General features: G+C 48.8%; 1 protein-coding gene across 1 annotated transcript in view; it reads left to right on the top strand.

The window, feature by feature from the left end:
• The window catches only part of LOC118381030 (rho guanine nucleotide exchange factor TIAM1-like), a 267,860-nt gene that overhangs the window by 129,286 nt on the left and 125,631 nt on the right, over nucleotides 1-12,943 (top strand). Inside the window, 2 exon segments of the mRNA XM_052468677.1 lie at nucleotides 1,472-1,644; nucleotides 2,729-2,953. Coding sequence (XP_052324637.1) covers nucleotides 1,472-1,644; nucleotides 2,729-2,953 — 398 coding nt within the window.

Here is a 12,943-nt window from a genome sequence, read left to right on the forward strand (position 1 = left end):
AGCCTTCTAGAGTCACGTCAGCCTTCTAGAGTCACGTCAGCCTTCTCGAGTCACGTCAGCCTTCTAGCCTTCTAGAGTCACGTCAGCCTTCTCGAGTCACGTCAGCCTTCTAGAGTCACGTCAGCCTTCTCGAGTCAGTCACGCAGCCTTCTCGAGTCACGTCAGCCTTCTAGAGTCACGTCAGCCTTCTAGAGTCACGTCAGCCTTCTAGAGTCACGTCAGCCTTCTAGTCACGTCAGCCTTCTCGAGTCACGTCAGCCTTCTCGGAGTCACGTCAGCCTTCTAGAGTCACGTTCTAGAGTCACGTCAGCCTTCTAGAGTCACGTCCTCTAGAGTCACGTCAGCCTCTAGAGTCACGTCAGCCTTCTAGAGTCACGTCAGCCTTCTAGAGTCACGTCAGCCTTCTAGTCACGTCAGCCTTCTAGTCACGTCAGCCTTCTAGAGTCACGTCAGCCTTCTAGAGTCACGTCAGCCTTCTAGAGTCACGTCAGCCTTCTAGAGTCACGTCAGCCTTCTCGAGTCACGTCAGCCTTCTAGAGTCACGTCAGCCTTCTAGAGTCACGCCTTCTAGAGTCACGTCAGCCTAGAGTCACGTCAGCCTTCTAGAGTCACGTCAGCCTTCTAGAGTCACGTCAGCCTTCTAGAGTCACGTCAGCCTTCTCGAGTCACGTCCCAGCCTTCTAGACACGTCAGCCTTCTAGAGTCACGTCAGCACTCCGTCAGCCTCTAGAGTCACGTCAGCCTTCTAGAGTCACGTCAGCCTTCTCGAGTCACGTCAGCCTTCTAGAGTCACGTCAGCCTTCTGCTGATGCATGCTCCCTCCTGAGAATCCAGGCCTGATGCACTTCATACCTGCACTTCATGGCCACTGGAGAGCAGAATTAAATTGATTGAAATAAATCTAGCTATTATTTATTTAATTTGTTGTGTTTTCTGCAGGGAAATGTCCCCTTGTAAGATATTTAAAGGAAGAAAGATATTAGTTTCTAGAAATGGACATCACATTAAAGTGGCACTCCAGTCTCCTCATTTAACACCTGACTGACTTAACAAAAGGCACATTTCAATAGGTGGGCTAGTTAAGTCTTGACAAGGCACAAGGAGGAGGGTGTGGGGGGCTTTCATCTTTAGTTCTCTACTGCTCCTCTGTTGTTCCTGGGGCAAAGGGGGAGGCGGATGACATCACCACTTCCCATCAGCCCAACTCCTTGAAGTCTGCAGTTGTCAAAAAATATATATATATATTCCTCAAAACATTTTTTTTTTTTACCCTTGAGTGTCTACTTTACTGTATTTATACTATCACTTTTCAACAGGAAAGGTTCTCATATCACTGGAGGACATTTCTATTGATATTTATCAAATCAATGCATTTTGTGCTTTGCGACAGGTGTTATAGGCAAAACAGCTAATATACTAACATGTGATTGATCATTTGATGGTTTTTTCCTTTTTCCCCGTCTTCTCCCAGGATGCACTCTGTTCTTCTACGAGACAGACGGGCGGTCGGGGATCGACCACAACAGTGCTCCTAAACATGCGGTGTGGGCTGAGAATAGTATTGTCCAGGCCGTCCCTGAACACCCCAAGAAGGACTTTGTCTTCTGCCTCAGCAACTCTCTAGGAGATGCTTTTCTCTTCCAGGTAGGTGGTGTGTGTGTGTCCTTCCTTCCTTGGTCAGGGTGGCTGTGTGTGTGTGTGTGTGTGTGTGTGTGTGTGTGTGTGTGTGTGTGTGTGTGTGTGTGTGTGTGTGTGTGTGTGTGTGTCCTTCCTTCCTTCCTTCCTTCCTTGGTCAGGGTGGCTCTGTGTGTGTCCTTCCTTGGTCAGGGAGGCTGTGTCACCTCCACAATGTCACCTCTCTTGATCTTGAAGGAGTCGTTAGGTGAATGAAAATGCCTCAATTCATCTCAAAATGGTCTGTTTTTCTATCTTAGATGTACAGTGTTCTAATCTGCTTGGTCATTCCTGTCTTCAGAGACCTGGTCGACTGTTTCTGTCTTCAGAGACCCGGTCGACTGTTTCTGTCTTCAGAGACCCGGTCGACTGTTTCTGTCTTCAGAGACCCGGTCGACTGTTTCTGTCTTCAGAGACCCGGTCGACTGTTTCGCTCTTCAGAGACCCGGTCGACTGTTTCGCTCTTCAGAGACCCGGTCGACTGTTTCGCTCTTCAGAGACCCGGTCGACTGTTTCGCTCTTCAGAGACCCGGTCGACTGTTTCGCTCTTCAGAGACCCGGTCGACTGTTTCTGTCTTCAGAGACCCGGTCGACTGTTTCTGTCTTCAGAGACCCGGTCGACTGTTTCTGTCTTCAGAGACCCGGTCGACTGTTTCTGTCTTCAGAGACCCGGTCGACTGTTTCTGTCTTCAGAGACCCGGTCGACTGTTTCTGTCTTCAGAGACCCGGTCGACTGTTTCTGTCTTCAGAGACCCGGTCGACTGTTTCTGTCTTCAGAGACCCGGTCGACTGTTTCTGTCTTCAGAGACCCGGTCGACTGTTTCTGTCTTCAGAGACCCGGTCGACTGTTTCTGTCTTCAGAGACCCGGTCTGTGTGATGTTAGTTGAAGAGGTAGATACTGTTAGTTTTCATTAAAGGACTCAATTACCATATGTTGGCAATGAAAATGCAGCTGTTGGTGTCTATGACCCAGAAGGTTAGCTCTTTGTTGACTGTCTCTGACGACCTCTCCTGTCCATTTAACCCTTGATCTCTAACCTCTGACCCCTGTAGTCCTGCAGCCAGACGGAGCTGGAGAACTGGATCACGGCCATCCACTCGGCGTGCGCGGCGGCCGTTGCCAGGCAGCATCACCGGGAGGACACGGTGCGTCTGTTGAGGGTGGAGATTAAGAAGCTGGAGCAGAAGATCGACATGGACGAGAAGATGAAGAAGATGGGAGACATGCAGCTCAGTGCCGTGACCGATACCAAGAAGAGGAAGACCATACTGGACCAGGTGAGAGAGAGTGTGAGCTTAGTTACCGAGAAGAGGAAGACCATACTGGACAAGGTGAGAGAGAGTGTGAGCTTAGTTACCGATACCGAGAAGAGGAAGACCATACTGGACCAGGTGAGAGCGAGTGTGTGCTTAGTTACCGATACTAAGAAGAGGAAGACCATACTGGACCAGGTGAGAGAGGGTGTGAGCTTAGTTACCGATACTAAGAAGAGGAAGACCATACTGCACCAGGTGAGAGCGAGTGTGTGCTTAGTTACCGATACCGAGAAGAGGAAGACCATACTGGACCAGGTGAGTGTGAGCTTAGTTACCGATACCAAGAGGAGGAAGACCATATTGGACCAGGTGAGAGAGAGTGTGAGCTTAGTTACCGATACCAAGAAGAGGAAGACCATACTGGACCAGGTGAGAGAGAGTGTGAGCTTAGTTACCGATACCAAGAAGAGGAAGACCATACTGGACCAGGTGAGAGAGAGTGTGAGCTTAGTTACCGATACCAAGAAGAGGAAGACCATATTGGACCAGGTGAGAGAGAGTGTGAGCTTAGTTACCGATACCAAGAAGAGGAAGACCATACTGGACCAGGTGAGAGAGAGTGTGAGCTTAGTTACCGATACCAAGAAGAGGAAGACCATACTGGACCAGGTGAGAGAGGGTGTGAGCTTAGTTACCGATACCGAGAAGAGGAAGACCATACTGGACCAGGTGAGAGAGAGTGTGAGCTTAGTTACCGATACCGAGAAGAGGAAGACCATACTGGACCAGGTGAGAGAGAGTGTGAGCTTAGCTACTGATACCAAGAAGAGGAAGACCATACTGGACCAGTTGAAAGTATAGGCTAGCGAATGTGATTTTAATTTTGAAATACAATAGTGTCTATTTGTATAATTTATTAAGCTGACACAGACAGTTGAAGTCGGAAGTTTACATACACTTAGGTTGGAGTCATTAAAACTAGTTTTTCAACCACTCCACACATTTCTTGTTAACAAACTATAGTTTTGGCAAGACGGTTAGGACGTCTACTTTGTGCATGACACAAAGTAATTTATCCAACAATTGTTTACAGACAGATTATTTCACTTATAATTCACTGTATCACAATTCCAGGGGGTCAGAAGTTTACATACACTAAGTTGACTGTGCCTTTAAACAGCTTGGAAAATTCCAGAAAATTATGTCATGGCTTTAGAAGCTTCTGATAGGCGAATTGACATCTTTTGAGTCAATTGGAGGTGTACCTGTGGATGTATTTCAAGGCCTACCTTCAACTCAGTGCTTCTTTGCTTGACATCGTGGGAAAATCAAAAGAAATCAGCCAAGACCTCAGAAAAAAATTGTAAACCTCCACAAGTCTGGTTCATCCTTGGGAGCAATTTCCAAATGCCTGAAAGTACCACATTTATCTGTACAAGCAATAGTATGCAAGTATAAACACCATGTGACCACGCAGCCATCATACCGCTCAGGAAGGAGACGCGTTCTGTCTCCTAGAGATGAACGTACTTTGGTGTGAAAAGTACAAATCAATCTCAGAACAACAGCAAAGGACCTTGTGAAGATGCTGGAGGAAACGGGTACAAAAGTATCTATATCCACAGTAAAACGAGTCCTATATCGACATAACCTGAAAGGCCACTCAGCATGGAAGAAGCCACTGCTCCAAAACCGCCATAAAAAAGCCAGAATACGTTTCTTTGTCCACATGGGGACAAAGATCGTATTTTTTTGAGAAATATCTGGTCTGATGAAACAAAAATATGGCCATAATGACCATCGTTATGTCTGCAGGAAAAAGGGGGAGGCTTGTAAGCCGAAGAACACCATCCCAACCGTGAAGCACGGGGGTGGCAGCATCATGTTGTGGGGGTGCTTTGCTACAGGAGGGACTGGTGCACTTCACAAAATAGATGGCATCATGAGGGAGGAAATTACGTGGATATATTAAAGCAACATCTCAAGACATCAGAGAGGAAGTTAAAGCTTGGTCGCAAATGGGTCTTCCAAATGGACAATGACCCCAAGCATACTTCTAAAGTTGTGGCAAAATGTATTAAGGACAACAAAGTCAAGGTATTGGAGTGACCATCATAAAGCCCTGACCTCAATCCTATAGAAGATTTGTGGGCAGAACTGAAAAGGCGTGTGCCAGCAAGGAGACTTACAATCCTGACTCAGTTACACCAGCTCTGTCAGGAGGAACGGGCCAAAATTCACCCAACTTATTGTGGGAAGCTTGTGGAAGGCTACCAGAAACATTTGACCCAAGTTAAACAATTTAAAGGCAATGCCACCAAATACTAATTGAGTCTATGTAAACTTCTGATCCACCAGGAATGAGATGAAAGAAATAAAAGCTGAAATAAATAATTCTCTCTACTATTATTCCGACATTGCACATTCTTAAAATAAAATATTGACGGCACTGGTCCAGTGTTGATGGACTTGTTGATCAGGTTGGTTACAAACTCGATGAGCATCTTTTGAACAGTGTGGTTGGAATAGGGTCGAGGGGTCACTGGTAGTTTTTAATTTGAGTTAGGGGGCTCTGGTCTAAAGTAGTAGACTATATAGTGAATAGGGTGCTATTTGGGACGCAACTCCATATCCCAGCCCATATCTGACAGAGGAATGTCCTGTATTTTCCCTTTCTTCTCTGGGCTAGTTGGCAGAGGGACAGTGTCTCCTTTTCCCCCTCCACCCTGGCTCTCGCCCCACTCGCCCAACAACTAGTACAGGACTGAGAGGAGTGGGGGACACACTGATAAATAATGTGCTGCTCCAGTGCCCTGGTAAAAACCATCCCATTAAACATGTTAGAGCTACACAGCAGGTCAATATCAGACATTAGACTACAGAGAGCAGGCTGGTCAGTAGCAGACATTAGACTACAGAGAGCAGGCTGGTTAACAACAGACATTAGACTACAGAGAGCAGGCTGGTCAACAGCAGACATTAGACTACAGAGAGCAGGCTGGTCAACAACAGACATTAGACTACAGGGAGCAGGCTGGTAAACAACAGCCGTTAAACTGCAGAGAGCAGGCTGGTCAACAGCAGACATTAGACTGCAGAGCTACAGAGAGCAGGCAGGTCAACAGCAGACATTAGACTACAGAGAGCAGGCTGGTCAACAACAGCCATTAGACTACAGAGAGCAGGCTGGTCAACAACAGACATTAGACTACAGGGAGCAGGCTGGTCAACAGCAGACATTAGACTACAGAGAGCAGGCTGGTCAACAGCAGACAATAGACTACAGAGAGCAGGCTGGTCAACAGCAGACATTAGACTACAGAGAGCAGGCAGGTCAACATCATCTGTTAGACTACAGAGAGCAGGCAGGTCAACAGCAGACATTAGACTACAGAGAGCAGGCTGGTCAACAGCAGACATTAGACTACAGAGAGCAGGCTGGTCAACAGCAGACATTAGACTACAGAGAGCAGGCTGGTCAGTAGCAGACATTAGACTACAGAGAGCAGGCTGGTCAACAGCAGACATTAGACTACAGAGAGCAGGCTGGTCAGTAGCAGACATTAGACTACAGAGAGCAGGCTGGTCAACAGCAGACATTAGACTACAGAGAGCAGGCTGGTCAACAACAGACATTAGACTACAGGGAGCAGGCTGGTCAACAGCAGACATTAGACTACAGAGAGCAGGCTGGTCAACAGCAGACATTAGACTACAGGGAGCAGGCTGGTCAGCAGCAGACATTAGACTACAGAGAGCAGGCAGGTCAACAACAGACATTAGACTACAGGGAGCATGCTGGTCAGCAGCAGACATTAGACTGCAGAGCTACAGAGAGCAGGCTGGTCAACAGCAGACATTAGACTACAGGGAGCAGGCTGGTCAAGAACAGACATTAGACTACAGGGAGCAGGCTGGTCAACAACAGACTACAGAGAGCAGGCTGGTCAACAGCAGACATTAGACTACAGAGAGCAGGCTGGTCAACAGCAGACATTAGACTACAGAGAGCAGGCTGGTCAACAACAGACATTAGACTACAGAGAGCAGGCTGGTCAGTAGCAGACATGAGACTACAGGGAGCAGGCTGGTCAACAGACATTAGACTACAGGGAGTAGGCTGGTCAGCAGCAGACATTAGACTACAGAGAGCAGGCTGGTCAGCAGCAGACATTAGACTACAGAGAGCAGGCTGGTCAACAGCAGACATTAGACTACAGAGAGCAGGCTGGTCAGTAGCAGACATTAGACTACAGAGAGCAGGCTGGTCAACAGCAGACATTAGACTACAGAGAGCAGGCTGGTCAACAACAGACATTAGACTACAGGGAGCAGGCTGGTCAACAGCAGACATTAGACTACAGAGAGCAGGCTGGTCAACAGCAGACATTAGACTACAGAGAGCAGGCTGGTCAACAGCAGACATTAGACTACAGGGAGCAGGCTGGTCAGCAGCAGACATTAGACTACAGAGAGCAGGCAGGTCAACAACAGACATTAGACTACAGGGAGCATGCTGGTCAGCAGCAGACATTAGACTGCAGAGCTACAGAGAGCAGGCTGGTCAACAGCAGACATTAGACTACAGGGAGCAGGCTGGTCAACAACAGACTACAGAGAGCAGGCGGGTCAACAGCAGACATTAGACTACAGGGAGCAGGCTGGTCAACAACAGACTACAGAGAGCAGGCTGGTCAACAGCAGACATTAGACTACAGAGAGCAGGCTGGTCAACAGCAGACATTAGACTACAGAGAGCAGGCTGGTCAACAACAGACATTAGACTACAGAGAGCAGGCTGGTCAGTAGCAGACATGAGACTACAGGGAGCAGGCTGGTCAACAGACATTAGACTACAGGGAGTAGGCTGGTCAGCAGCAGACATTAGACTACAGAGAGCAGGCTGGTCAGCAGCAGACATTAGACTACAGAGAGCAGGCTGGTCAACAGCAGACATTAGACTACAGAGAGCAGGCTGGTCAACAACCGACTACAGAGAGCAGGCTGGTCAACAGCAGACATTAGCATACAGAGAGCAGGCTGGTCAACAGCAGACATTAGACTACAGGGAGCAGGCTGGTCAGCAGCAGACATTAGACTACAGAGAGCAGGCAGGTCAACAACAGACATTAGACTACAGGGAGCATGCTGGTCAGCAGCAGACATTAGACTGCAGAGCTACAGAGAGCAGGCTAGTCAACAACAGACATTAGACTACAGGGAGCAGGCAGGTCAACAGCAGACTACAGAGAGCAGGCTGGTCAACAGCAGACATTAGACTACAGGGAGCAGGCTGGTCAACAACAGACTACAGAGAGCAGGCTGGTCAGCAGCAGACATTAGACTACAGGGAGCAGGCTGGTCAACAACATACTACAGAGAGCAGGCTGGTCAACAGCAGACATTAGACTACAGAGAGCAGGCTGGTCAACAACAGACATTAGACTACAGAGAGCAGGCTGGTCAGCAACAGACATTAGACTACAGAGAGCAGGCTGGTCAACAGCAGACATTAGACTACAGAGAGCAGGCTGGTCAGTAGCAGACATGAGACTACAGAGAGCAGGCTGGTCAACAGCAGACATTAGACTACAGGGAGCAGGCTAGTCAACAACAGACATACTACAGTGAGCAGGCTGGTTAACAACAGACATTAGACTACAGAGAGCAGGCTGGTCAACAACAGACATTAGACTACAGAGAGCAGGCTGGTCAACAGCAGACATTAGACTACAGAGAGCAGGCTGGTCAACAGCAGACATTAGACTACAGAGAGCAGGCTGGTCAACAGCAGACATTAGACTACAGAGAGCAGGCTGGTCAACAACAGACAGACTACAGGGAGCAGGCAGGTCAGCAACAAACATTAGACTACAGGGAGCAGGCTGGTCAACAGCAGACATTAGACTACAGGGAGCAGGCTGGTCAACAGCAGACATTAGACTACAGAGAGCAGGCTGGTCAACAACAGACATTAGACTACAGGGAGCAGGCTGGTCAACAGCAGACATTAGACTACAGAGAGCAGGCTGGTCAACAGCAGACATTAGACTACAGAGAGCAGGCTGGTCAACAACAGACATTAGACTACAGAGAGCAGGCTGGTCAACAACAGACATTAGACTACAGGGAGCAGGCAGGTCAGCAACAAACATTAGACTACAGAGAGAAGGCTGGTCAACAGCAGACATTAGACTTCAGGGAGCAGGCTGGTCAACAGCAGACATTAGACTACAGAGAGCAGGCTGGTCAACAGCAGACATTAGACTACAGAGAGCAGGCTGGTCAACAACAGACATTAGACTACAGAGAGCAGGCTGGTCAACAACAGACATTAGACTACAGAGAGCAGGCTGGTCAACAACAGACATTAGACTACAGGGAGCAGGCTGGTCAACAACAGACATTAGACTACAGAGAGCAGGCTGGTCAACAACAGACATTAGACTACAGGGAGCAGGCTGGTCAACAGCAGACATTAGACTACAGGGAGCAGGCAGGTCAACAGCAGACATTAGACTACAGAGAGCAGGCTGGTCAACAGCAGACATTAGACTACAGAGAGCAGGCTGGTCAACAGCAGACATTAGACTACAGGGAGCAGGCTGGTCAACAACAGACATTAGACTACAGAGAGCAGGCTGGTCAACAACAGACATTAGACTACAGAGAGCAGGCTGGTCAACAACAGACATTAGACTACAGAGAGCAGGCTGGTCAACAACAGACATTAGACTACAGAGAGCAGGCTGGTCAACAGCAGACATTAGACTACAGGGAGCAGGCTGGTCAACAACAGACATTAGACTACAGGGAGCAGGCTGGTCAGCAGCAGACATTAGACTACAGAGAGCAGGCTGGTCAGCAGCAGACATTAGACTACAGAGAGCAGGCTGGTCAACAGCAGACATTAGACTACAGAGAGCAGGCTGGTCAACAACAGACTACAGAGAGCAGGCTGGTCAACAGCAGACATTAGACTACAGAGAGCAGGCTGGTCAACAGCAGACATTAGACTACAGGGAGCATGCTGGTCAGCAGCAGACATTAGACTGCAGAGCTACAGAGAGCAGGCTGGTCAACAACAGACATTAGACTACAGGGAGCAGGCAGGTCAACAGCAGACATTAGACTACAGAGAGCAGGCTGGTCAACAACAGACTACAGAGAGCATGCTTGTCAACAGCAGACATTAGACTACAGAGAGCAGGCTGGTCAACAACAGACATTAGACTACAGAGAGCAGGCTGGTCAGCAACAGACATTAGGCTACAGAGAGCAGGCTGGTCAGTAGCAGACATGAGACTACAGAGAGCAGGCTGGTCAACAGCAGACATTAGACTACAGGGAGCAGGCTGGTCAACAACAGACAGACTACAGAGAGCAGGCTGGTTAACAACAGACATTAGACTACAGAGAGCAGGCTGGTCAACAACAGACATTAGACTACAGAGAGCAGGCTGGTCAACAGCAGACATTAGACTACAGAGAGCAGGCTGGTCAACAGCAGACATTAGACTACAGAGAGCAGGCTGGTCAACAACAGACATTAGACTTCAGGGAGCAGGCTGGTCAACAGCAGACATTAGACTACAGAGAGCAGGCTGGTCAACAGCAGACATTAGACTACAGGGAGCAGGCTGGTCAACAGCAGACATTAGACTACAGAGAGCAGGCTGGTCAACAACAGACATTAGACTACAGGGAGCAGGCTGGTCAACAACAAACATTAGACTACAGAGAGCAGGCTGGTCAACAGCAGACATTAGACTTCAGGGAGCAGGCTGGTCAACAGCAGGCATTAGACTACAGAGAGCAGGCTGGTCAACAGCAGACATTAGACTACAGGGAGCAGGCTGGTCAACAGCAGACATTAGACTACAGAGAGCAGGCTGGTCAACAACAGACATTAGACTACAGGGAGCAGGCTGGTCAACAACAGACATTAGACTACAGAGAGCAGGCTGGTCAACAACAGACATTAGACTACAGAGAGCAGGCTGGTCAACAACAGACATTAGACTACAGAGAGCAGGCTGGTCAACAACAGACATTAGACTACATGGAGCAGGCTGGTCAACAACAGACATTAGACTACAGAGAGCAGGCTGGTCAGTAGCAGACATTAGACTACAGGGAGCAGGCTGGTCAACAGACATTAGACTACAGGGAGCAGGCTGGTCAGCAGCAGACATTAGACTACAGAGAGCAGGCTGGTCAGGAGCAGACATGAGACTACAGGGAGCAGGCTGGTCAACAGACATTAGACTACAGGGAGTAGGCTGGTCAGCAGCAGACATTAGACTACAGAGAGCAGGCTGGTCAGCAGCAGACATTAGACTACAGAGAGCAGGCTGGTCAACAGCAGACATTAAGACTACAGAGAGCAGGCTGGTCAACAACCGACTACAGAGAGCAGGCTGGTCAACAGCAGACATTAGCATACAGAGAGCAGGCTGGTCAACAGCAGACATTAGACTACAGGGAGCAGGCTGGTCAGCAGCAGACATTAGACTACAGAGAGCAGGCAGGTCAACAACAGACATTAGACTACAGGGAGCATGCTGGTCAGCAGCAGACATTAGACTGCAGAGCTACAGAGAGCAGGCTAGTCAACAACAGACATTAGACTACAGGGAGCAGGCAGGTCAACAGCAGACTACAGAGAGCAGGCTGGTCAACAGCAGACATTAGACTACAGGGAGCAGGCTGGTCAACAACAGACTACAGAGAGCAGGCTGGTCAACAGCAGACATTAGACTACAGAGAGCAGGCTGGTCAACAGCAGACATTAGACTACAGAGAGCAGGCTGGTCAACAGCAGACATTAGACTACAGAGAGCAGGCTGGTCAACAGCAGACATTAGACTACAGAGAGCAGGCTGGTCAACAGCAGACATTAGACTACAGAGAGCAGGCTGGTCAACAACAGACATTAGACTACAGGGAGCAGGCAGGTCAACAGCAGACTACAGAGAGCAGGCTGGTCAACAGCAGACATTAGACTACAGGGAGCAGGCAGGTCAACAGCAGACTACAGAGAGCAGGCTGGTCAACAGCAGACATTAGACTACAGGGAGCAGGCTGGTCAGTAGCAGACATTAGACTACAGAGAGCAGGCTGGTCAACAGCAGACATTAGACTACAGAGAGCAGGCTGGTCAACAACAGACATTAGACTACAGGGAGCAGGCTGGTCAACAGCAGACATTAGACTACAGGGAGCAGGCTGGTCAACAGCAGACTACAGAGAGCAGGCTGGTCAACAGCAGACATTAGACTACAGGGAGCAGGCTGGTCAACAGCAGACATTAGACTACAGAGAGCAGGCTGGTCAAAAGCAGACATTAGACTACAGAGAGCAGGCTGGTCAACAACAGACATTAGACTACAGAGAGCAGGCTGGTCAACAACAGACATTAGACTACAGAGAGCAGGCTGGTCAACAACAGACATTAGACTACAGGGAGCAGGCTGGTCAACAACAAACATTAGACTACAGAGAGCAGGCTGGTCAACAGCAGACATTAGACTTCAGGGAGCAGGCTGGTCAACAGCAGACATTAGACTACAGAGAGCAGGCTGGTCAACAGCAGACATTAGACTACAGGGAGCAGGCTGGTCAACAGCAGACATTAGACTACAGAGAGCAGGCTGGTCAACAACAGACATTAGACTACAGGGAGCAGGCTGGTCAACAACAGACATTAGACTACAGAGAGCAGGCTGGTCAACAACAGACATTAGACTACAGAGAGCAGGCTGGTCAACAACAGACATTAGACTACAGAGAGCAGGCTGGTCAACAACAGACATTAGACTACATGGAGCAGGCTGGTCAACAGCAGACATTAGACTACAGAGAGCAGGCTGGTCAACAACAGACATTAGACTACAGGGAGCAGGCTGGTCAACAACAGACATTAGACTACAGAGAGCAGGCTGGTCAACAACAGACATTAGACTACAGAGAGCAGGCTGGTCAGTAGCAGACATGAGACTACAGGGAGCA

The sequence above is a fragment of the Oncorhynchus keta genome, chromosome 18 (assembly GCF_023373465.1).
Source record: "Oncorhynchus keta strain PuntledgeMale-10-30-2019 chromosome 18, Oket_V2, whole genome shotgun sequence".
Classification (NCBI taxonomy): domain Eukaryota; kingdom Metazoa; phylum Chordata; class Actinopteri; order Salmoniformes; family Salmonidae; genus Oncorhynchus; species Oncorhynchus keta.